The sequence below is a fragment of the Camarhynchus parvulus genome, chromosome 1A (genome assembly GCF_901933205.1).
Source record: "Camarhynchus parvulus chromosome 1A, STF_HiC, whole genome shotgun sequence".
Classification (NCBI taxonomy): Eukaryota; Metazoa; Chordata; class Aves; order Passeriformes; family Thraupidae; genus Camarhynchus; species Camarhynchus parvulus.
This window is the reverse complement of record NC_044586.1, coordinates 36,387,627-36,414,493: the sequence shown is the minus strand read 5'-3', so window position 1 is coordinate 36,414,493 and position 26,867 is coordinate 36,387,627. Positions and strand designations below refer to the sequence as shown.

The 26,867-nt window shown below is 39.4% G+C and overlaps 1 protein-coding gene across 3 annotated transcripts; it reads right to left on the bottom strand.

Moving 5' to 3' along the window:
• Positions 1-4,071: 4,071 nt before the first annotated feature.
• Positions 4,072-25,337, bottom strand: MDM1 (Mdm1 nuclear protein). Of its 3 annotated transcripts, none has more exons than XM_030960646.1 (15): positions 25,182-25,337; positions 24,164-24,269; positions 22,664-23,016; positions 22,133-22,249; positions 20,233-20,376; positions 18,545-18,678; positions 16,298-16,397; positions 13,194-13,232; positions 12,653-12,828; positions 12,005-12,286; positions 10,132-10,277; positions 9,912-10,012; positions 8,766-9,006; positions 7,623-7,691; positions 4,072-5,389 (listed from the first exon to the last, which is right to left on the bottom strand). In XM_030960646.1, the coding sequence occupies exons 1-15, from the start codon at positions 25,335-25,337 to the stop codon at positions 5,283-5,285; spliced, it is 2,271 nt and encodes a 756-aa protein (XP_030816506.1). In that variant the 3' UTR covers positions 4,072-5,282. The 3 variants fall into 3 exon arrangements, with proteins under 3 accessions (XP_030816506.1, XP_030816508.1, XP_030816509.1); XM_030960648.1 differs by lacking the exon at positions 25,182-25,337 and adding an exon at positions 24,732-25,105; XM_030960649.1 differs by lacking the exons at positions 13,194-13,232; positions 25,182-25,337 and adding an exon at positions 24,732-25,105.
• Positions 25,338-26,867: the final 1,530 nt, after the last annotated feature.

The window sequence follows — 26,867 nt, the reverse complement described above, 5'->3', positions numbered from 1 at the left end:
CATTATATTTATGCCTGGTAACCTTATGGCAACGTAACTAAGGCAAACCTGTGAAGGTTTCAAGTGGACCTCAGAGTTTTGCCTTTTAACTGTGTTTAAATCTGATATACACATATCTCTGTGTATGTGTACATATGTGTGTGTGCTGGAACAGTTATTTTTTTCCATAGTAGCTAGTATGGGGACCTGTTTTGAAATTGTGCTGAAGATAATGTTGATAATACAGAGGTGTTTTCTTTATTGCTGGGCATAGGATCAAGATCTTTTCTGCTCTTCACCCTTCTCCATTAACATGTAAGCTGGGGGTGCACAAGAAGTTGCGAGGGGACACAGCCAGGACAGCTGACACCAACTGACCAAAGGCATATCCCACACCTTGTGCTGTCACACTCAGCATATAAAGCTGGGGAACAGGAAGGAAGCGGGGAGACATTCTGAGCGGTGGTGTTTTTCTTCCCAAGTAACCATTATGCATGATGGAGCCCTGTTTTCCTGGGGCTGGACACCTGCCTGCCCATGGGAACTGGTGAATGAATTCCTCATTTTGCTTTGCTCATGTGTGGATTTTGCTTTACCTATTTAACTGTCTTTATCTTAACCCACAGGTTTCCTTACTTTTGCTCCTCTGATTCTCTTCCCCATCCCATTCCAGTGGGAGTGGGTGAATGTCTGAGTGGGGCTTAGTTCTTGCTGTGATTGAATCACAGCTGTGTGTACATATGTATATATACATGTATCATTTTTTCTGAAACTCAAATTGTCTTTGTGTAATACTGCCATGTGCTGGGATGCCTCCAAAGCACCTACTTTAGATTGTGAATTAGAATAGGAATGCCTGGCAGTATCCAGAAAGCATGTATTTTGGATTTCTCCTTTCTAGGCCCCTTTCTGGTTACTGGGTTGTTGGGACACAAACCTAATCTGCAGATGCACCCTGTTCTGGAGAACTGGGTGCCCAGCTCTTGCAAGGTTGTCTGTGTGCACTAGGGAAACCTGCTGAGGCTCAGCGCTCCCCTAGCTAGAGTGGGACTGTGAGATCCCAGAATGGTGCTCTCATGAGGAATGGTTGGTTGTGTTTCCAGGGGAAAGCTGGCTCCAGCCTGTTTGTGGATTTTAGCTTACACGACACATGGCTAAAAACAGATAACAGGAAAACAGCATCATTATTCCTATACTGCAGCTATTTTTTCTGGCCCCATAAATCTCACATTCTTGACAATGATTCTACTCCAAGAGGAAACCCATTGACTCACAGAACTCTCTTGGGGGATCATCAATAGCAGTACACTGGTCTGGGGAAGGGCTGGGGCAGGGGCTGTTGGCTTCCTGGGGATGGACACAAGTTAGAAAGCTGCTGTTAGTGACATGAGAGCTGTCACCTTCTCTAATGGTTCTGTTGCAGTGAATAACTGAGCTGCAAGGGCTCACTCTCAGAGGTGCTGAGCTCAGAGTCTCAGGGGAAGTGCTGGTATATGGGCAGTGCCTGAGCACAAGTACTTCACCTTAAATAGCGTTACTTCCCTTCAAAATGGCTTCATGTAATTAATCTGTTACATGATAAAACTGCTAGTACTTGGTCAACCAAGGTGCTGGGGCTATTTCTTAACCGAGTAACTGTTTATTACTGGATTTTGAATTATAAGACAGTGTGCAAAATTCTGTACAATTCTTCCACTGTTACCTGCCAGAGAGCAAGGACACCAGAAGTCAGATTAGGAGAATGTATTAGTACCTGGGCTCCAAGAATTTTTGAGTGAAGAAGAAAGTTGATGGCTGGTAAATAATTTCATTTCCTTTCACTTTACAGCAACACACACTGGGTTTTGGGGCTGTGGCCCTTGGGTGCAGAGGGCAACTCCAGCTACCTGACACTGGTAAAGCCAAACCTGTTTTCAGAAGGTTGTTATTCACCACATAGGAATCCATCAGCAATTTAGTAGATGTGGATGTATTAACCTGAAAAACCCCTACACAACATACTCATAGTGATTAAAGTACCACTAGATGACTACTTACTGAGTGGCTTTGTGACTTAATTCAGACTGTATATGCAAAACCAGTTAGAGAATCAGAGAGTAAGCTGAGTTGGAAGGGACCCACAAGGATCACCAAGTCCAGCTCCTGGCCCTGCACAGCACCATTCCCAGAGTCACTCCATATGCCCGAGAGCATTGTCCAAATGCTTCTTGAACTCAGACAGGTTTGGTGCTCTGACCACTGCCCTGGGGAGCCTGTTCCAGTGCCCTACCACCCTCTGGGTGAAGAACCTTTTTATAACATCCAACCTAAACTGCCCCTGACACATCCTTAGGCCATTCCCTCGGGTCCTGTCACTGGGCACCACATTGAAGAGATCATGTCTGCCCCTCCTCTTCCCCTCACAAGGAAGTTGCAGACTGCAATGAGGTCTTCCCTCACCTCCCTTGACCAGCTGGCGACAAGTTGGGAACAGCTGAAGACATTCAGACTTAGTGACTGGGTCAGTTATTACTGTGCTGGTTTTGTAAATCTTGACCTTGAGTTGACAAGCTCACAAGGTTGTTTATTCCTGAGATACATCTCCTATTGACAGCTGCCTTCCTCATTTTTCTAAAGTTTCCTTGACAGAAAACAATACCCATTCAGTGCATAGCACACACTTGTAATTATTAATAAAGGGTGCACTTTTGAACATGTTTTTCCACGTTCAGATTGCTTGAAAGCACAACAGGAAATATGTTTGAAGGCTGGTCTGAAATATTTCGAAAAACCAAAATTCCTCCTGAACGAGATAAACAATAGCAGAGAACATGCATAAAGAATTTTACATCTGCTTTGAAGACCACAGCACACACTTCAGAAGCCTGGCACTAGTGTAACTCAAAACCAGGTATTTTGTCTACACTTCCTTTTGAAAACTTCTGTCCAGAAGTAACTCAATTAGATTATTTCAGGCATATACTAGAAGTTGTTTAGATGGGAAATAATGTCCAGTGATGTGTGAGACACCATGAACTTTCATTCCAACATCTAAATTGGTGTGTACCCCTATGCAACAAAAAAGTGTCCCCCCTGTACCATAGCTATTCTCTGCCTGGCAGAAATCAATACACCTGAACCACACTGCACACATCTAACAAACTACGAGCTACCTCAGATGTACCAGACTCACCTGTGCCACTACAGACAACACTGTAAGCAACACTGGCACATATGGTGTCATAGTATCTGCCACTTACAGGCCTCAAAATCAGACCTACACAAAAACTCTTGACAGAGCTGTCAGACAGCCAGGAAAACTAGGCAAACACAGAAAAACAAAGAAAGAGGACACAGTTCATAGAAGTCAATTAACAGGTATCACAGAGAAATAATGGATGATGAGAGCTCTTGGCCAGGAAAACAACATGTTGAAATGAATAATGTAGATAGGTACTGCAAAATCAATGCACCCACACCACAGTAACATATCATCCTGAACAAAAAATATTTTCCCTTTTAGCCATTAAGTTTTCCACTATAAAACTATCATTTTAGAGGAAAAATGGAAATTTTCATCAATGCTGTTGCACATTTTCCCTTTCAGTAGAAACTTTATGACCAATTATAACTTACGCATTAAATGTACACCACAGAACAATCCCACAAGCCCTCAAGATAAAATAAAAGACCTTGATTTGTTTCAAACAAGTCCACTGGTAGGAAGCTACTGTAACATACAATTTCTGGAAGAAGCGACCACCCTTTTCTAACATCATCAGTACTGGACAGCACTAATTCACTCTTTAAATCATTTGCTGGGGACTGACCCTTTGGGCATTGCAGCCCTTCCAGCCTGTGTAGCAACCATCTGCTTTGAGTCACTATTTAAAATACCTGTAGTCAGCTGTGATTTCTAGGGTCAACATATCTACCTTCAATAAATTTTACTCTTTCTGAAGATCAGCTCTGAGGCAACTTTTCTTGTGTTTCTCAAGTCTATAGATATTCAAGCTGAACAGGTGAAACAGAGAACTAAACAGAGAAGTGGCAATGTAATAGGCTCTGCCAAATTATCCAGCGTAACTTAAATAGAAACAAAGCAAACAACCGTTTTTATTTTCAGTAATATGCATACATAATTACATACAAAATCAAAATGCAATCAAGTGTGTACAAATTTCAAATTGTTCTTGTACAAAATGTTCAAATTAAGTAGTATTAAAACCTGAAGCCACACAGAGAACTGAACTGCTTGCTAGCCACATATTTCCTCTACTTCATTTTAACTCGTCTGCATCACTTCGAAAGATAAAATGAGCTGTCAGCATAAATCACAGACACTTTTCACTGTAACAATCATAATGCAACATGTAACAATCATAATGTAACAATCATAATCTGTCTCCCCAGAAGAGGAAACTAAGATAAGAGGTAATTAAAATATAAAAGTCAAGGAAAAAAACCATTCTTTTGAGTTTACTTAAAGAGATCACCAGTCCTAAATACCTGAGTTTGAAGTGGAGCTGGGGAACACCACTGGTTAAGGTGGCTGAATTTGCTTTTTCTAGAGAAGCTGAAATTAACATGGATCTTAGTCTACAAGACAAGCATTCATATTAGTATAGCTGACAAACTGCAGTACTGTACACTCTGAACTCTGACAGTCATCCCGGTTAAAAAACTGTGGACAAAGAACAAACCATAATGTTTCGCTTTTCTTAAACTCCTGTTTGTTCTACAGTTAATGACACTCTATGTTAGTGTCATTAAGAAATTAGAATTTTTTGGTAAAAAGTTAAAAACAGTAAGTAATAAAAGTAAGTCTTTGTTACAGCACTGTGTTATGCTGACAATTCATACAGTAACATAAACACATATACCACAGCTGCCCTTAAGATAACTTGATAAAATAAAGCAACTGAGATATTTGGTGAACGATGGTGTTGCCCCTGAATACTGGTCCAGGTCATACTGCATGACTGCAGCAAATATCTTGAGAAGTCACACACAGGTTCCATAAAAAAGTAATTATCTCAGTGTCAAAAGGTGGCACGGCACTGTAAAAAAAAGCCTCACAAGGCTGCTGTAACATAGTGAATTAAGACCTAACTCTCAGATATAAAGAGCATTAATTTTCAACATCATCAGTTTAAATACTTAATTTTCAATTGGGATGGCAAGTCCTAAAAGTTGAGCCATATCAATGGGAAATGAAAGGGTGCTGTGTGAAACCTACAATCACAATTTTTTAAAATGTACACTACAAGTTATACAAAATACATCATTTTACTGAATAGTTTCTATACAACAGGAAGGAGAGACTACGCCTTGCCCCAGAAATCCTTCCTCTTCTGAGCTCGTTCCAGGATCTGAGACGCAAGAGAACTAGATGCTGCCGAGCGAGCAGAAATCTGAGACAGCCTGTCATCTGTGGGAAAGCAAGGAAAAAAGTAAATAGGAAAATTAAACATACATATTCAAACACAGCTGACATTTTTTGAATATTTTTATGCCCTCTTTCACAATGGATGCTAAAATAGTACCACAATCTACTTCAATTCAATTACTTGGCAACTGACATGCTGGAGGAGAGCCTCACAAGGAAGCCTCTAGTATGTTAGGTAAGTTTAAGAGAGTTACATGCCCACCTCTTGAGAAACTCCAGAATGAGACCCCTGTGTTCACCTGGGAATCACCCAATTCTCCAAGCCACCTTGATCTTTACTGTCCTGTGTCAGAAGACCTCAGGAATTGTTCCTTGCCACTGAAATCTATATAGATTACACTCTGGTAATGACATGTTCTTGAAAGCAATCCACTGCTTCAAGCAAAGCAGACAACCTTAGAATAACATGACTAAAATATCAGAACTCATGCTGCTAAGAAGAGCCCTTCTGTGCCAAATCCAGCTAGTGTGCCAAAAGCTGCTAAAAAGAACGTGTCTTCTGAAGAAAACAGAAGTTTACCACAAAGACAAGAAGAAGCAGGCTTTAGAAATATACTTTTGAAGGGTCTTCCTTTGGAATACAGGGTCCATTTCACACACAGTAAAACTCCTAACACTAATCAGTCTTGATGTTGCTTGCCTGATAAAGCACATTATAAGTCTTCAACAGCTTTATTAAAATGTTGCTACAGGTCTGTCAAGATGGCCTCTATGAAAAATGACCTTAATTACACGCATTCTCCTGCAATGGATTGGAAAGAACTGTATCACTAGCTACCAGACATGTCACCAACAAAAAAAAATTCCAGGGAAAAATTCCTCAACTCAATCCAAACAGCACCAATATTCTGTCAGTGTTTGAATTAACTTTTCAGCAGAGTTTCTAAATTCTTAAAATACAGTGAACCTAATAGCCTGTATCAGGATCACACACTATGTATAACAACTATATTCCCATGTATGAGAAAACTGCAAACTGCGCTTCTGCAAACCGACATGTCATTGGAATAACTCCCAGGTTTGTACCTGAACACATATGGGCATACAAAGTATCTGGGAGCTGGCACATTTCACCTGTTTCTGCAAGTTCATACAGTACCATTCAGCTCACAGGGAAAAAAAAAAAAGAAACAGCAGCTACAGCATTTAATCTGTGGGCAGCAATCTGTGTGCAGCAAGCTGCAGAGTACTAGAGGATTTTGCATGTTTTATGCAGTTGCAGAGAAGCTTGGCTGAGCCATCTGCATCCACCCACATATTTTGCAGCCAACTGCAATGAGTAAAACAGAGAATCAGCCTGAACCTTGGTTAAAACCCAAGGAGAAAAGAAGCGCCAAGGGGTACAAAAATAAGCTTTTGGTGGTATAACTATAAATAAACTGCAATCAGATTCATATATAAACCTGCTCTGCCATAGTCTGAGCTGAACCAGACACAGGTGATTGCAACTAGCACAGCACCACACCAGGCTCAACGTCAGACACCACACTAAGAAAAAGTGTAGGGCAGATACAGTGCCTTTGGTTGACTCATGCTACTGATAGAGTTTATTTGTGTCTGCCCACAAAAAGGCCAAGAAGATGCAGCTGTGCAATGGCTGCTCTCGTAGATTAACTTTAAAATAAACATTAAAAAAAATCCCAAAAACAGCAATCAGAATAGCAGCATGCCATAAGCACCCCTAACACCCTAAGCAGAGGACAGGTGGGAAAATTAAAGTCAAGAGGGATCATTTCATGTTGCACATCTGGGGCTAAAGTCGCAGATGCAAAACCTTCATCCTGAAGTTGTGGTACCTTTAAAGTTGCAACCGAAGTTACTCCAGCTGCAATCTGGGCCATGTTGCAGTTTCCTTTGGTTGCTATCAACACAAAAGCTTAAAAATGTGTGGGCAGGAAACAATTTAAGGTATGGACCTAACCAACCTACAGTAACCATATGGAGAGCCACAATGGTCTGCTAATTTTCAGCCACATTTAATGGTTTATTCACATTCCCTAAACCTTCATATTACTACTTCAGATACTAAATTGAACTACTTCAGATTACTAAATTGAACATGTTCAAATTACTTTAATAAAAATACACTGCAGCTATTCAGGCAAACACATAAACCAGTATTACTGCATTCAGAAACATCTCCCATTCATGCGGAAGTTAAAATTTATTGAGGCTACATACACGATTTACAATAATACTTTGGGACAAGAAATACCTTCATCATTACGGTTTCTTTCCCGAAGGGGCAATTGGAAAGTTCTTACTTTTGGATTGCCAAGATTCCCTAGGACAAAAAGTCAAAAGGCACAGATTGGAATAATTTCAAAATAGACCAAAGATAATATTTAATTTTAGAATATCTAAAAATGTTGTAACATTATTTCCAAAACAAGAGTCTTATAAAGAGCCCACATGAAAATTCTACCAGACTCATTTACCCTAGAATGAGGTAAAATAATCTCGCTCCACTGCATTCTTCTCAAGACACCATTCTTTGGTACATGCTACAAGTCACTTAATGAACTGCACTCAAGGTGCAGAACTAGAAACCAGCACAAATTCTAACCTTTCTGAGGAAATTCTCTGCACTTCAGAGAATTCAGGAGTCTTCCTGCTTAACGTGACAACTGCTTGTTCTGTTCTAGAAAAGAAACACTACTTTTTAGCTAATCTCTGTAATCAAAGGACCAAGAATTGTGGGACCTGAAGCAGCAGTGGAAAATCTTACCAGAATGGAGTCTAAGGGGACAAGGAGTCATTTCCTTATCAAATTTACATCCCCAGTACCCTTAAACATTGTTAAAAACTTTTTAAATGCTTCAGTACAAATCTCTCCTCAGCCAAGAAAAGGTTTTTCTCAATATCCAATAAACCTTATAGAGACAGTTTTCTAGTTTCCTTATGCTGCAGAAATAATTTTAAGCAGCTTACCTCTCGGAAATCCACAGCTCTTTCAAACTACATGACAGAGGTCCCACTTAAACACTGCAGTTAGCAATTGCAGCTGGAAGAGTGTCACACCATCCAGTTGCAGCTTAAATATTAAAATTTAGAGCTGTTCATGCTAAACCAAATTATTCTCATTAGTAGTATTTATTGAAATTAATAAAGCAAAATCAGACAACTAACTGATCACTGTAATACAGTGATATCAGTGGAATCTGAAACTAAGGTGGATGTTTGCCCATTTCCTCAGCAAGACTAACCAACCATATAGTTAAAAAGCTTTTGTTTTTAAACCGCACAATCTTTGTAGATACTGTAAGGCAGCAAGCCCAGCACCTCTTGGCCTAAGCACTGCACAGTAGTCACTTACATCCTGCATCAGTCTACCACAGACTTAATAAACAAAACCCACCATTATGCTGGAATTCTGGATCCTTAAGAGTCCCTTGAATACGATGAGAGGGACTCCAGCAAGGCACAGAGCGGCTTTTTGCCGACTTTGACTGCTCCTGATGGGCTGAAGCAAGAGGAACTTGCTCATCAGCAACGCTGTTAGGAGGCCACTGATCCTGCCTAAGTGGCAGAGGATCCACAGTTCCCAGCCCAGCAGGTGCAGAGTTAAAGAGTGAAGTGGCTTCCATTTTCACATCAGGCTACAAACATAATAGAAAGAAAAAAAAGAAAGGATCAAAAAAAGCACAAAACCACAACACCTCATATACAGCCTCCAAGTTCAGACCCTCACATATGCAGCAAATGTTGACTTTACACTTTTATACTTCTCATGCAAGTACTAAAAGAAAAAGTATTCCAAGTTTGTGAGTGTAAAGAAAATATGTTCCTAATAAAAAGTATTTAACAAGGACTGAAAGCAATCTAATCAGGTCAAACCAAGAGCTTATTTTCTAAAAGTGTGATTTTTTAGATTTTACAACAACATAACCAACTCATGCAATTGTGTCTGCTTCTGTTACAGAACTTACTGCACAGGATGTATGCAGTCAAATGGTAGCTCTCTTTGCACAACACAGTGCAAGCACAACTGACAAACAACTACCAAAATTTTGAGGATAACAACTCCTAGATGATTCTATTTTTCTTTTAGTAACTACCAAAGTTGCAAGTAAAGTAAAAGCAGCGCAAAAGTAAAGGCAAAGTGAAACTACTATGGTACACTAACCTATCTTTTAAATAAGCACCCAACCTCTCCCTCTTGAGTTTCTTCCAACTCAAGCAATCTACAGTTGTGCCCTATGTCAATGGCTACAATAACATTAAGGGGAAATTCTACTGGCAACCTTTTTATTTTTCTGTAAATGGATCCTGTGCATTTAGCCAAAGAGGCCAAAATGAAACACATCTAATCTCACTCCAGTAGTCTCAACTCATTTGTTTGACACCCAAAAGTATTCAGACGTGCCTTTTTTAGTCACAGATACTGACAATTTTAAGACAGCAACTAACAACTAAAGAAAAAGATTTCTTAAATAAATTATTAATTATTAATTTAAAAGAGCATTCCTAAAATTCATCACAGTAAGTCTGCTTTCTGGCTCACCTGGAAGGACTCTTTTTTTGTAGGGTTCATTGCTGAGTTTTGCCTTCTCTGTGGTGAAGATGAAGACTTGAACTTAGAAGCAGATGCTAGAACAGTATCTCCTATTGTATTGGAAAAGATGGAAAATGCCTTATTACATTAAATAGCATAATAAATTAATTCAATTATGTATTTTTCCCTAGTTCTTGAAATATTGCTTTGCATTTACAAGTGTTTTTACCAACAGCTGGGGTAGTGTGGTTATGATGAGTCCTTGGGGCTCCTGCAAGAGCTCTCAGCCTCAGAGTAGGGTGCTTGCTGCCTTTCCTTGAGGATACAGAAGAATCTGACACAGCTGCAGAAGTGTTCAATACTAAGGCATTCTCACTGAAAAAAAAAAAAAAAAGTAATGATTAAAGGATTAGCTAAGGAAGGACTCAGGAGTCTTGCACTCAAGCTTTGTTCCAATCCATTCCTACAATGAAGCCCAAGGCAAGACAGTTAAGGCCTTAACACCCCAATAGCCTGTAGCTAAAAGGCTACAGGGGAGTTTTGCTTGCCAAGGGGAGTCCTGGATTCCAGCTCTTAAGCCTCAATTTCTGTATTTTGAAGAGTCTCAAGCAATAAATTCAGGCTCCCTTTGTCCTGAAAAACCCTGAGCATACTGCTGCACAATACAGAGGCTCAACAGGAGGGCTGGAAAACTTTGAACCCAGAAAAATTTTGAACATGACTGCTGCCTTAGAGGTGGGACTGTGAGTTTGACATTCTTCAGTCCATGTAGTAGAACTGAAGCCAAATATCCCAAATTTCTGTAATGGCTATAACCCCTAGGTTATTAAATACACATCATAATATGATGTAAATATATATATTATACATTATATATGTATATATAATATACATCAGCACTACCACCTCTGCCTCCAGGTGCATTTCAAAAGAGGTGGCAGCATATCCACAATGTGGAGAAACCTGATTCTATCAGTACATGACAGACACATCTAGGCAAAGGATTCCTCATTTCCAGCTCTCAAGAAGGTGTAACATGCAAGCATTAAGCTGCTCTGCATGGCTGAGTCCAATGCACATCCCAGAACACACAGAACCCCACTGCAAGACGACAGAAAATGGACAATGTCCATCAGAGACATCTATGAACTAGACTATCTCTAGAATTAAACAGAAACTTAGAAAGGTTTCTAGATGGTGGTTTTGAAAGCCTGCATTTAATATCTATTCAAGTCTAACATCTCAATTTTTTTTGGTTTGAATACACGGTATTACTCCAAATGGAGACAATTACAATTTCTTACCTTTGACTAGCGCTGCAACACCAAAAATAAAATGCAATCAGGAATACAAGATGTGTAGCTGACATGGCTACAATGGTTAAAGCTATTCAGAATTAGATGTCTATCAAACTAAAATATTGTTCTACAAAAAAAAGATAGGCAAAATTTGCACAGTAAAAAGCCAGAGACTTCTGAAACTAGATACAATTTGGATCTCTCAAATGTCAAATACTGTACTATGCACATACTGAACTGATCTCCCAATATCTGTACACACCCCTCCACATTTTTCCCACTGCTTAGTAACATAACCACCAGTGATTACTGGATATTAGTTATTTTTCCTCCTAAGTCCTTAATCTTTGTCCATGAAATGTTTTAAGAAAAATAGAAGCCTAAATGCAATATTAGCATGTATGCTGTCCTATCAAATTCTACACTGTCAACTTGAAGCAAATAGTGAGCTTTACTTTTTACTACACTTGGCTGCTGTGTAATGAACAGTCTGTTCTAAGAGGCACATACTGCATATTTCATAGTTGTGGAGAAAAATATTAGACTCATAAATGAGTCTAGAAACTTCTGTCTTGCAAGTTAGAAATCCAGTATCTTTAAACATAGGTCCACTTCCATCAACCAGTTCAGTGTCTTAAACCTTCTCATTCCTTATCATACTGTTCAAAACAGAAGTACTACCACACCAAATTACACTTTCTTTAATACAAAAACTATTTAACCTACAAATGTGTATAATATATACATATATATACACATACACACATATATATATACACACATCAAAAAAACATTCAGTTTTACCCTTCAGTTTTCTTATCTTCTTTAGTGTCGTTATTATTTTCTTCTAACTGCTGGGCCATGACTGTAGCCTGTTCATCTGACTTTTCTTCCTCTTTCTCTTCTGTTGATTGTTGATCTTCCCTTTCTTCAGTACCTTCTGGTTCATCCCAAACTAAACGTCTTTTGATTGGAACAGTTAAAGCATCTGACATGTCTTTCTTTGTGCTGTCCTGATGAGCTTGCTCTCTGGAGTCAGGTTGCTCTAGCACTTCAGGGCTTGCTGCAGCCTCTTTTTCAGAAACACTGGGTAAGAAAGAACACAGCATTTTGTACCTCTGATTTGCACAATACACGTGTCTACACAGAACATATTCATCCAGTTCAGTTCTTTGCAAGAAGAACAGCTCAGACATTACAAACTAGTATGGTTGATATGATGAATGGTTAAATTGCCACTACAGTTTTATTTGATGCTTAAGCACATCCCACTTTCAAACTAGATTTTATGAAGACTCTTTCCAAAAATGCAGTGTAAATTAGGGCTGTATTTTCAATTTAAAAGCAGATTATGAGAAGTACTCAAAAAACAACTACTTCCATACAAGCCTATATTCAGCATTTTGCTCAGTTTCAAAGCTGCAGAATAACAGGCAGGAATGACAACCTTACCCAGCAAGATCTAGTGCTCTGATGTTGTTGCTGATTCCTTCTTCTGAGCTGGAAGTTGAGGACACATCCCAAAGACTGTTATTATCAGACAGGATCTGATTGAAATGGTATCGGGAGAAGTGTGTTCCCTCTACTCGTTGCCTGTAAGCCTTTGCTCTTTCTCGAAGCTCTCTCACCTACACATCAAGGTTTTGTAAGTTTCACAGCTGTTTAAACTTCACTATTAGGCTACTATAAATGTTTGCATTAGCTACTGGCAGCTAAAAGAGAAAAGCAAGTTATAATACATCATACAGGGCCAGCCACAGCACAAACATTGCATTGCATGCCACATTATGTGTAAGAAGAGGAAAGCAAATATAACATATTCAGTAAGCATGTTTGAGCCATGAAGCCAAAGCAAAATTGGCAATTATTCATTCCATGAGCACAAAAATTTATGCAGTAACTATGAATAAGTTTAGTGCTGGATTCTAGTTTTTCCATCAGCGCTCAGACACAGTGCTCCAAACACTGAAAGAGGAATTTGGATGCAACCAACCTCCATATACCACATGGAATTTAGGGTGTTTTGAGATGCCTAAAGAGAAGAATACAGAGTTATTTTTAAATTTCTTATTTTTCCTCTCAACACTCAAAAGTGATATTGTTATCTTTGTAACTTTAGTTCAGGCTAAGTAAGAAGCTAAATACTAAAAACCTGTCAACACAGCTCTATGCTGCCTCCCTGAGATTCAATAAAAAGCTCTCTAACAAGTACAGTCTGCACTGGCATTCCACCAGTTTTTGCCAAGCTTGAGGAAATGAATTTATTTTTCTAAATATTAACACTCAAAAATACATTGCCACTAATTTATGATAAATTCAAATCAACAGATCTACCTATGTTTAACACTGAGTTTGTATGCTGCAAACACTACAATTGTCTGTAGCGACATAAACATTAGTGAAAAGTTAAGATTAATACAAGAACTTTAGGTGCTATTGTATGCAAGACATAGCATCAACATTATTCCTTCTAGGCTATCAGTAACTACAAGAATGAGATACAAAACTGTTCAGGTCTCAGTTTTACTCCAAAACAGTAAAAGTGATAACCCTTCTCTTCAAAGATTATACACCATCATTTTTACAGTTAAGACCATTTAAACACTTGCTGTCTTGTATCCTTCACCCAAACACAATTAAAGTGCAGGGAGAAAAAGCAAAACCAAGAAGTTTATGATTAAATTATTAAAAACAATTTTGTGATATTGTGTGAATATTCTGACTTATTAAGAAATGGTCTACAGGAAACAAGTATTTGTCAAAGAGCAGAAAAGTAATTACTGACATTTCCTCTACCACACTTTTATAGTTTTTCTTTTTTATTCTTCCTTCATGATAGATTTCACATCATTCCTCTTGCAAGGAACAGAGTTACTGAGCTAAACTCAGCTAATCCCACTAAAAGTCACAGGATGCAGCAGATGAATATCCAGCTTACATCCTACAATTTGACCCACTAAACTTGCAAATAATAGCCCATTAAAAACATAGGCTTGTCATTTTCAAAGAATTTGAAGTTTGATATGCAAGTGATTTACTGGATTACTCACTTGAACTAGAAGAATAAAAAATTAATTATGATAGCCAGAACAGAAGGAATGTAAATCCAGAGCAACAGGGTACTGCAAGGGGAGGAAGAATACTAAGTCTCCTGTGAATTGTGAAGAAGTACAAAGGACAACCATCTTCTTCAGCAACTTAGCAGGCAGCACTAACTCAGCAGGACATAGGCCCTAGGGAGTCCAACTGCAATTACGAATTGCCCACATTTATTTTTCAAAAGCATAATTAGAAAAGACTTTTTTTTTTGGTCAACAGCTGAAAAGTACCCTAAATAATAAATTGCAAAGAAGCAGCCTACAAATAATCACTATGGCTAAGGTCACACCAGGATTCCATAATGGCATTTGCCTGTTTGGACTCAGAACTTCAGAAAGCCTGCTTTGGACAGAAAGTCACCCACATGCCAAGCAACTTCTTTCTAGTTTCCTGCAAATCCTTTTTCAGCAAGAAAATCTCTGTGGGAAAGTCTGATACACTCCAAACATATCTTGACAGTGTGGGAAATCCTTGATTTTTCATACACTCTAATTAAATGCCACATGTAAAGCTGAACATCCATCTTCCACTTGCAGTCTTCTCATTCTTTCCCCCAACTGTACTGCAGTGACTCCTCCCAGCTGACTGTGCCACAAACACACCATATCCCAAGGCTCACCCTTTAGTTGCCTACCACTCAATTGCTCTTAAAGCTGAGCACTGCTCCTCATTGGTTTGAATGTTTCATGATGCAACATCAACAAATTAAAGTATTATACGCCAGAAAAATGACATAATATTCTACAGCAACATTCAGTATACCACTTAGGCTGCATGCAATAGTTCATAACATTTTGCAATCTTAGTTACAGTAAATCTAATGCATATATCAATGCATATAAAAATTAAAATACTGCTTCTTTTCAGTCCTCTAACATCCTCTTGAGGCTATTTACAAAGAATGGATTGTCTCATGCATGCATACACAAACTCAGATTATGAATCATCTCATACTTTAATATACTTTAAATATTGAGATCTATTTCTCATTGTGGATTCTGTATATATTCTGAAATTCTTCCTTTTTGCTAAAAGCAAAATTACTTTTTAATATTGATATTAAATCTAGCAAGAAAACACAGAACTGAAAGCTACCAGACTACTCCTGCAATTCTCAGAGAACCTTATTTTCAAAGAACCTATATTCTCAAAGCCCAGCACCCTAGAACCACTTCCTCCAGTTCTATCTTCCACATCACCATGGTCCAGAGTGATGAAGACATTCACATTTCTAAGTATTTGCCACACAGGTGCCCTACAAAGGCTCCCTCTATCAGCTCACAAAGGCTCCTCTGTCTTCTCTATCAGGGAGAAGACGACAGTGAAATCGGAGTTGCAGAGCTAGCTCTGGCAGCTTCTTAGCACACTATTAATGGTTTTGATTTCCTTGACTAACTCAGGAATCACACTTGATAATGCTAAGAAATGTTGTGGTCTTGAGCTACTCAGCATTTTCACAGTTCTGTCAAATGACTTCATGTACAGTATAACATGGATTGCAGTTTCTGAATAAACTAGAAGAAAATACACAGACTGAAACTTGCAAGAAAAATTCTCTATTTTATGTTGCGCATGACAGAATTCAGTAGATTGCATTTAATAGATTCAGGCATGGTAAGCTACCAAACTGAGCCTGACCATAAAGCCAACCTAGGCTGATACATTTTGGTTTTATTCCCTTGGAATCTCCTATCATTCAGCCCTGTATTTTGAACGCTTCTGCTTGTTACAACTGGGCTGAACATCAAGAATAACACTACCTGTCACAAGAGACTGTCCTGAATGATCCTGATTGTACAGGAAACAAAATTTCTCCCTCACTTTGGAGGTTACACTTATACTGACTTGTCAGAATCTAACTGTCTTTGCATACTCACCTTTGGGAGCTTGAGTCATTAGCACTACAATCTCAAAGCTGTATCTTATAAATCAAAGTTTTTGCATCTAAAAATCAAACTACAAAGCATACTTGGCTTCAGATTTTCTAAGAATACTCACTTGGTTGTGAGCTTTACTCTTAATGCGAGACCAAACTCCGTCTTTGTAGAAATACTGGGCTGGCGACAAAAATTTTGACCTATATTCAGTGTTCATCTTCCTAAGAAATCAAGAATGAGAAAAAAAAAAAGAGTAAAGTTTGATATCCAAAACACTCTTTAAGAGCACTTTTAAAGTTACTCAACAAGCATAAATATACTTGCACCTAAATGCCAGTGAGACACAAAAACCACATGCACAAACAACAAATCAAACCAACACAACAAGGAAAGCTGTGAAAAATACTCATTCACAGTTGGCAGTCCTTCAAGTACTTACTCCTACTGGTTTTTCCTTGCAACACCTCCACCAGAAGCTTTTGGCCTGACAGCCAGAACATAATACACACATCAGCCTCAATTACTTCAACACAAAGTGTGGGACCTTGATTTAAGTCACTGATGAAGGCACATTTAAGTAAAAATGCATGGTTTGGCATTAATGTGTCTGAGACATTTCCTTCTATGAATTCCATTTTAAAGGCTCTCTGCATATGGGTGGGGTGAGCTGCTGGGGCTAGAAACATCTGACTGCCAGAACATTGGTCAGTATAATTCATCTCTGTCCTACTGGCTTTGATCTTCAAAAGGCCTCAGTACTTGAAAAGATGGGTTCATTTTTCCCTTCCGCCACACACATACAAACACAGAAAAATTAACATCATGTAACCTATACCAGGCAGTAAGCAGTACTTCGAGTCCTTAAGCACTGAACTGTGGATGTATCAGCTTAAATCTGAAGATACTTTTGGATTTAATCATGCTTCAGAACATTACCAACTTAATTTTTATATATACAGCACAGGGTAGAAAAGCCCAATTTTTCAATCCTTCTTCAGAAATAGGTCATACAAGTGTGAAGTCAGAGAATAAAATGGACGTTGTAAAAAGAAAAATGTGAAGGTCAAAAAACCCTTTATGTTCAAAATTTCTCTTAATATGTCCTTTTCTTTAAAACTGACAGAAATCCTTCACTTTTGGTTGCCAAACCAATGGATTAGCACAAAAAACACAATACTGTTGAACCTGGATCCCAGTCATTCTGCTGCAAAAGCAGGCCATGCATTGCAACACAGCTTGCATACAAGTAACAATCCTGTCTGCATATTGAGAACTTGCACATTTTTACAGCTATTTGCCCAGTGATCCAGTGATTTTTAAGATAATTTTGTCTTGTGCTACTACACTGCAGCCATAAGAGGCAGAAATTTGCCTTTAAATGAAAAGAGCCCCGGCAAATGATCAAGAACTTTTTGCACATTACTCACTGCAAAATTGACTACAATCTACTGCAAATAGTATGAAAACCAAGTAGTTAAAGGTTTTAGCTATCTATATTCACTCACTTTTCCATAAACCTATTTTATTTCATAGAATTTTGGGTGATCATTTTGTAATCAAATCCCAATATCCACCACCATTTAGGCAGGTAAGTCTCCCCTCCCATCTTCAATTTAATGCCTTAACACTGCCACAAAGAATGAAAGCAATTGCTGGGGCATACATTAAGCACAAATACAGGAGAGATGGAATAATCTATGCATTTTAAAGCCTACATCTTGGCTTTTATTGCTCTTGACATATCTCAGATGTGTATGAAATGGAAATACAAGTTCAATTTTTGCAATGTAGGCCATGTGGCAAAAATAAAAAGATACTCTGATAGCACTCAACAACATACAATTTCACTTCATTTCCATGCTTGCCAGATTACTCTAAACAGGACAGATTTCCTTCCTTTACCTTGTGTGTTTGCTTTTGTTACTCAGGCACACAAGGCTTTACAGATCAGAATAAGCAGATATCAAGTACAATCACCACAGTTTTAAGGTGTGGAGTGGGCATAGTAGATAAAGTAGCTTGAAAGGTGACTATGACTTCCAAAGCACCAGTTGAAAGTCTAGCAGCAGCACTGCACAGATTCTATTTCACTCATGTTGTATTCATTACTACTACTGCTATTGCATCACAAAGTTCAACTGAACAGGAGTGGTTACAAAGCTTCCACTTTGCTGCCCAGAGAAGAGGATGCAAATTAACATCAGGTTAACATCAGATGTACCCACAAGCAGCTCAATCTCAGTGCTGTGAGAAGCATTTGGCCCTGCAACTGCAGCATGGTGTGGTTAAAGGTCCATAGTCCATCATCCTAAACACTGGGCCACTGTACACCTACTCACTAGTCTAGGTTTTCCTATTTTATACATACCCACGACTTGTATGTAAAGTGAGGGGTTTTGGACTGATATGTTGCTTATTATTTTGTTTAGGATGTTTCTGTTCTGATTTCCCTTGTTTTGTTGCATCTTCTGCTGGTTTTTGAAACGGTTCTTCCCTCTTACTCTAAGGCAAAGATAATTTTAAAAATACCACATTAGCTAACAATCTGAAAACTCTCATATTTCTTCTGACATCAAGCACTTGCAAACATTTAATTTTTGTGTTAGCTGTTTTGAATATTTAATACAAACAAGAATACCACATTCTTTTCTAACACAAAAATAAACTAGCAAAATGCCAAAGATTCAGTGCAAACATTCTGCTAGCTAGATGATCTATTTTGACCACTTTACAGAATTACTACTTCAACATGAAACACAGAAATAATACAATATCTACACATTCTAACCTGAGTCCAAAAGGTAAACTTTAAAATATTTATTTTGTTTTATAAATGTTTAGATTTATTTGCTTGGGTTTTACACCAAAGATTTTTCTTTCCTGATTATTTCATTCTTTCAGAAATGCAATGCATGACTTCTGATTATGCTAAAGATCTTCACAGGTATTGTTCAAATTCAATTTAAAAAAAATTAGAAGCCCACCAAAATCCCCCAAAAACCTTTTCAAGATACTCATCAGAGACTAGCTATTGGTATAAACAAAAGGGTTTTTAGCATTTTTACAAAAATTCCCTTCTCATGACTCCTCTTACTTTATTTATTAGTTGTTCTCAAAAAATGACCTGAAATTCCAATATTAAAACCAGATAAATGCTTCTTGAAAGCCTCAGGCTTTTCAAGCTTTTTTTCATATCTACTAAGAGGGAAAAGGGGACATAAAATTTCTCATCCCCAGATGGGATTTAAAGAACTGGGCAGATCTGAGTTTTAAATGATAAAACCTCTAAGCCAACAATCCCCTCAGAAGTACCAATGGCTTAGTTTAAACCAAGGCACCACATGCTAAATACACCTTTAGGCCAGCAGTGCTCCTAATGAACACCTTGTCTCACAATGGCCCTTTCTGTTCTGTCAGCAACGGAGGTGGGTGGTGAGGAGACTCAGATTAACTGGGAGCATCACACAGCTGGTACAACCCAGGCCAGAAGATTCCTAAAAAACCAGAATGACAGCTTTTTGGAACAGGTCATAAGGGAGCTGACTCAGAAAGGCAAAAAAAGGAAGATGTATGCCCAGTGGAAGCAAAGTCAGGTGACATGGAAAGAATACAGAGATACTGCTTGCCACTGTGGGGAGAAAATTCACTATCTCTGATTTATGGAATTCAAAAGTTCCAGACCTCCCATCTAGCCCAACTGCACACTAAGATACAACACTAGTACCAATCAGAGTATAAATCAGAGATTTAGATTGCAGAAACTATCCTAACTACTAAAAATAAAGTGTCAATTTGGAACAATAACAAAAAATAAAATCACTTCAAAACTCAGAAACTTAAAACTGAAAAAAAATGCTCTACAGAGGATCCACTACAGAGCCTCCAAAAAGCAGAGCTGTACAGAATTATTTTCAGTCTTTTACAGCAAAACCACTACTGAGACCAATAGCAACACTAAATAATTTCAACCTAAACCCGCCCCCATACAGAATAGATCACACTGCAGAACTATTACAAAAGCTTTTCTTCCTGGGAAGTATTTACTTGCTAACACACCAGAAATTCTTTCTCTTCTGAACCATCTCTCTCTTGTGGACTCTTAACAGCAGGAGACCCCTTGGAATTTCTCTCATATGCAGCTTCAGAAGTAATGGCAGGAGGTTTAACCGGAGGTATGGATTTCTTTGTGTTGCAAACCAGCTGCGTGGGAGGAAGAAAACAAAACAAAGAAAAAAGTGTGATTTGTCTACCTTAAGGCTAAATTTTCAAAATCTATTAACTTATTCACACAAATACACTCACATGTGAGCAAAGAGAGGTCATCTGTAAAAATACAGCATGTGTAGACTAATGAACTGCTAGGAGAAAGTAAAGAGAAACTGAAATACATTGAAAAGTGACCAAGACAGACACAGTTAAACCTGTGTTCAAACACTGTTCTGACTGAAATTTACTATCAGAGGTTTTGTTTATTTGTTTGTTTTCTTTTTAGTTCACCTTCAGAGCTGTATGCAGGATCATGGTTTTTTAAAGGCATGCCATAAAACTTCCATATGAGTCTTTAGTATACGTCCTGTCCATAAGTAACAGAAAACTGCTCTGAGTTTTAGGGCTAGAAGCTTAGAGCTCAGGCAAATTAAAATCCACTCCTTTTCAACTAACATAGTATTATAAATCAAGGTAGAGAATTTGCCTCATATGTGGTCGTGGGGTTCCAAATTTGAAGACCGTGCCATATGCGAGAAGCATACATTTTCCATAGATTTGCTCTGAGAATTTAGGTCTCAATTATAACCTAACTTGGATAACTTTGATATTTTCACAGAATCTCTTCAAGGGAAAGGGATTGTCAGTATTGAGGTATATTCTCAGTCACATCAACAGTGAACAATAACAACTTGTTAATATGTGTAATTTTTATAATTAAATTTTCCCTAGGTTCTACTTATCTAAGTATAGTGCCTACAGACTTATTGTCACTGCTTCTTCTTCTTCTGTGTAAGCTGTGGAAACAAGTCTTTCTTCTGAAAAAAGCACAATGCTCACAAGCATTAATAATTAAATGATCAAACTGATTGCACACAGAATCAAATGGAATTCTCTTTGACTTTTTCCATAAGGTGACTTTCTGGAAACTGCCTCTCCCTCAAAAGGTCCTTTGGCTTCTCTGTAGTACTATCATGTATTTCAGTGAGTTTTCCTTGGATAAGGGGCTGCTGGGAAACATATCCTGCAGTAAATCCACCTGTCCTTGGTACTCCAACAGAAAAAGCACAGGACAGTGATTATCTTAGTTATCAACATTTATTGCCTCTGAAAGATGTTGCTGAAGAAAGAGAAGACAAATGCAGAAGTGCCTGCTTTACACTATGTAATGACCTAAAGAGTGAGTCTCCTAAGTATCCTAAGTCTTCTAAGATCCCAGTAACAGTTAATTGAAAACACAAAGCAGTCTCACACTCAGTTACTCCTTGTGGTCTCACCAGAAAAAGCAGCATTTTCAGCCCTACAAAGCCCAAAAGCTCATGAGATGTATTAAAATGTCACAAGACTATCTTAAAATCAGAAAACTCCACTTTTAAATATAAGCTGTTCTCATGAAAGAATAAAACACTAGAGAAACACACTTTAGGGCTTAGAAGTGTATGTGCACAGAGATGGAGACTGAGAATAAGAAACACAGATAAATCAATGCAAACAGAAGAACAGGAAAGAGCAAAACATACGGCCTAAGGAGAACAAATACTTAGGCCTGACCACAGTGAAGACTCACATGGAAACAAATCCAATTATGCAACACTTTTGTATAGGTGTGAGAGAAAAAAAAAGGTAACAACATTAAAGTTTGTCGTTCCTCCACCAGAAGAGCAAAAAAAGGAAATCTTCTTGAAAGGAGAACTCTGCTGATACATAAAAGAAAGTATACTAATTGGCTTTTTGGATTCTCTAATGTTACCTGTTCAGCTGCAAGTATTGGTGACTTTACATGAGGACTCTTCCAGACAAACTGGCTTTGATATTCAGAATTTCTGGGGATATTTACATCTGCTTTCCTCTGAAGGGCTCTGTGAAACTGATGATGAAAAATAAGTACAATGATTGTTCCCTTTCCTGCAATATTTTGCAACTTAAGCATCTTTCAATACACACTTTCAAAACAATGGTTTGGGTTTTGGTTTCAAGAACAAAATGAATGAAAAGTACATTTTCTCATTATAGTCAACTACCCCAAAAATCTATATATTATTGGCTAAATCCTTGTTGAATTGAAATCAGCAGTGATGATACATTCTGGAGATGCAAAGGAAGAGCAAATTCTATTGAATTAAGAAACTTACTATTCTCCCAACAAAGAAGGTTCAAGAGTATCAAAATACAAAACCAAGGAAAGAGAGAAACAGTTCAACAGGAGAGTCTGAGCATGGGTATGAAATTACTGTTAGTAATTTTTAGACTGGTCAATTAAAAAAAAAACATATTCCCTTACCCCATTACCCATTTTTTCAGATTCCTTTTTTGGAGATGAAAATGCTTCATTTTGATTTGGTGGAGCTTCTGAGGGTGATTTCTTCATGTTGTTCTCTGCAAGGGCAAGAGCTATTTCACCACCAGAATCTACCACATGTGACTGAACTTTTGGGGGGAGTCTGGGTCCTTCTGGTGTTTCAAGTTTTTCCTGTTTCCCATTATCATTGTTGCGGTCAGTGTGCAACTCTGCAGCTTCAGTCTCCAGCTGGTCATTCAAATCACAATCTGCTGGCCATTCAAGGGACTTTGAAATCTGTGGATTATGGTAAGGTACCCTTCTCTTGGAAATGAACTTTGGTTCTCTCGTGATTCCTGAGAAAAAGCCATACTAGATTTAACAGAAACATTCACTGAAGACATAACATCACTCTATAACAACAATAAACTGAAATCACACAACTGATTACTAGAAAGCTTGGAGCAGTGACAGACTATGAATTACGGACATGGCTGTGAAATTCTGTGTTTTTTCCTATCTGCAAATGACTTTCCACTAAACAGAGAGGAACATGGTGCTCCAGAACCATGTTGGATTAAACCCTATAAAGCAAAAATGTTCACAGGACAACCCTGTGCAAATTGATTCTGGGAGATGAACAACAAGAAAACTAACACAGCCAGTGAAAAAAACGTGGTTGACCCACGTTATTGCCAGTAGTCAGTTCTTAATTACAAGGCCATAATTTAGAACACTTATTATTGTAAGAATGAATGCATTGTACTCTAATTACACAACTGCATAGTGCAGTTGCAGTGAACTGCACCACTTTTTTTTTACTCTGCCTTGCGCCACTACAATAATTACTACTTTTTACTACTCTTTTACAGAGCACTGCAGCTGTCATCACTCTTCAGCTTACTCCTCTTCCTCAGGTCCGTATAGGTCTTTCAATCTAACTGCTATTTTCTTTTCCTCCTGCTTTCTATTCCCACATTTCCCTGTCATGATAATGTCTACAATCCTTAAATCCTACACTACAGTATCACAAGGTTTTCGCTGTAGTGGCTGACCTTTCAGTTAGCTGTACCTGTTAGGTTCATAACAATTTTACTCTATCAAACTTTGCCCCAAGTTATTCTCCCCTGAGAAACAGGATTTTATTTACTATTTCCATACATCACAAATAAACCAATCCCACCCTCAGCACATCCTATATGAGTTAACACTGCACCTGTGTTTCCTGTTTGGATCTGAGTTTATGCTGTATGTCAGAAACCACTTTTTTTTCCAAGATTTATATAAATACCACTAATTGAAAAGAAAGTTTCAGTGTAGCCATAAAGAACATGAAGTTCAAAAACGCATTCTATCTAAATGATGACCAAGCCTATAGTTTTAATTTAATTACGAAGTGCACAAACTGTAAACAGCGCCAGTTCACTGTGGCCATGCACTCGTCACAGCGAAGCTTTCCGGGCCTTGGCTGCAACCAAGAGGGCAGCGTCCAGGGGCACTTACCAAACTGATCCGACCGAAGTCCTGCCCACAAGGATTTCTGCTGTTGGGACGGGCTACAAAACTCTGGGCTTCTCCATTTGAAGTTTCTCTTGTATTCACTCAGTCCCTACAGCAAACAGAGAGGAGTCTGTCAAACCACCGGTGCACATCCTGCTCCACTGCTCCCGCCGGTAACACATCTCCAAGGGGAGGAAAATCACCAACACGCTGCCGCAGGATGAGCTAAGCCAGCAGGCTGCTCTGCATCTTCCAAACCCACCCCCGTCGGAGAACTAAAAGTACTGCTGAGAAAACCGGGAAGCATTTCATGCACCAAAAAATCATTTAAAATTTTAAAAAACCAAAACCAAAAACATGTATCTTATGTCTTCAAGTGAATGGTTTCAAGAAGAAGCACAGCCTGAACCCGCCGTCACCCGACAGAAGGACAGAACTCCTTCTGTCTTTACCGGCCGGTGCCGCAGCGCAGGGCCCTTCCCTTCCCCGCTACCCCCGGACCGGCCGCAGCCCCGCTCCTGCCGCCCCCTGCGCCCGGGGCCGTGCCCGGCCCTGCTCCCTTTCGGCTCACCCTGAACCGCACGGGCATGGTGGAGCCGCGGCCACCGCACTGCCGGGGCCGAGCCCCGCTGCTGGCCCGGCCCGGCCCGGTCCGCCTCCCCTCGGCCCGCCGGGCGCCTGCGCGGCGGCCGCCCAGGGCGGGCGGGAAGGGCCCGGCCGCGCCGCTTCCCCACCGGCCCGGCCCTGGGGCCGTGTTGGCAGCCGGAGCCGCTCGCAGCGATGCTGCCGGGCGCTGTTGCCGCCGCGTTGTCCACGTTAAAAGACTGGTCCCGGTAACGGTTCTGTGCGGCCGGGCTGTGTGTCTGAGGAAGCACAATCGGGAGGCACCCGGTGTTAATGCATCGCAAGGCCTGCGGGATCTTGGGCGCCTGGTTACAAAAAAATCACGTGTCCACGCATGCAGCTTTACGGTGCTATAAAAACAGCGTTTCGAGAAAGGAAAAAAAAACAAGTTTCTTACCCTTCTGGAGCCTCTGCGGTGGCGTGTCAGCTGCCGGTCCGCCTTCGCCACCTCACCCGACCTCGCCACCCGGTCTGGAGATCCTAATCCACCTTCTTGTTCAGATTTTCCCTCGGGGGTCGCTTTTCTGACTGCCTTCCCCCTGCTAATCTCCATCCCGACTGGTTTGGACAGTATCACATTAAAAAGAACGGGGAGGGCGGTAAAAGAAAAGTGCAGAGGTGGACGTGCCGCCCGAGGACGGCCCGGGCGATGTGTTTACACTCCCTGTTGCCCTGGCTGCCCACCCTCCCCGTGTTCCCTGTCCCCAGCGCCTGTTCTGGGAAAAGAACTGCTCTGTTCTGTTCTTGAGCGAGGCCTTTGTGACCCCTGCCTCTCCCAGGCACAGGAGTAATGTCAGTGCCAGACCCACTCAACGCAAGCAGAGTTTAGGTCCGCTGGGACCCTGTGTAACTGGCGAGCAACAATTTGTTACTGTCGATATGAGGCGGGGGAGAGCACCGATCTGTAATGAAACGCTTGCAAAGTAAAATGTTCTTCTGCGATGTGAACAGCAGCGGGGGAGCAGAAGAAAGGTGCTGCATTGATAGTGTTTTCAACTTTCACACATCTTTATTCATGAATTTCATGATCAAGACAACAATTTTGGTATAATTTACTTGCTGATTACGCTTGAAACTGCTAGGTCCACCATGTAAAGTTGTTTGGTTTGTTATTACAGTGATTTATTTCGTGATTTTCAATCAGGTCTAGTTCAATACATTTTCTAAAGTAGTGTGCAAACTTGCTACAGAATGTGAAAAGCCAGCTGGCAGAAATACAACGTTCAAAATACATATTCCAGGTTTGCCAGAAATCTTTCCTCTTTGATATGTATGGAAACAAGGCCAAACATAATTTCCATATGTTTTTAGGATGTTTTTCAATTACCAAACTACAACAATGCTTTTATAGATGGTTTGGGCTGTCTGAATTTGGAGATGGATTTGATTCTTTAATGCAGAAACATAGTAGGACACCATGCCATCCTGATATGCAGATTTTTGTATTTCTTCATGTCTCCTTTTATTTTTTGAAGATAAAACACAATAAATTATCCTGAAACAATGGATTTCACATTCCTCTTTATGCACTGATTGAAATTGCATTTTAGATCTTCTCCTAATAGCTATGAGATAGGAATAGCTTATGTGGGGGAAGCGCTTCAACAAATACGTCAACCATTGAGCTACTAGTGTCTTTACCTCGTGTTTTTTATCACTGCTGATGTATACCAGCCACTTCAGGTTCAATGCATACACATTACTCAACATACAGGTATTCAAGGCAATAGGAGGTAAGAATGCTAAAATGCTTAGGCCAGTAACAGTATTTCCATATGAGAGTTGAATAAATAAATGAATAATGAAAATATGGATCTGTGTAGAAAAAGTTGCACTGCATTCACAAACTCACAGTCTGGAAAAGCAGGAAAGGATTGTTTCTAGTTTTCTGAAACATAAACTTGCAGGGACTGATGTAAGTCTGTATCCCTCAGTAACTGGTCTGTATAATTTATTGGATCCTGTTGTTTAAAGAAATAAGCATTTAAAGCTTGTACTACATTGCACATCTAAGTAGTTTTGAGTTCAAGTCACTTCACATTTCTGTAACCCTTGAGAGGTTGACCATCTTCCTCCTTTATTT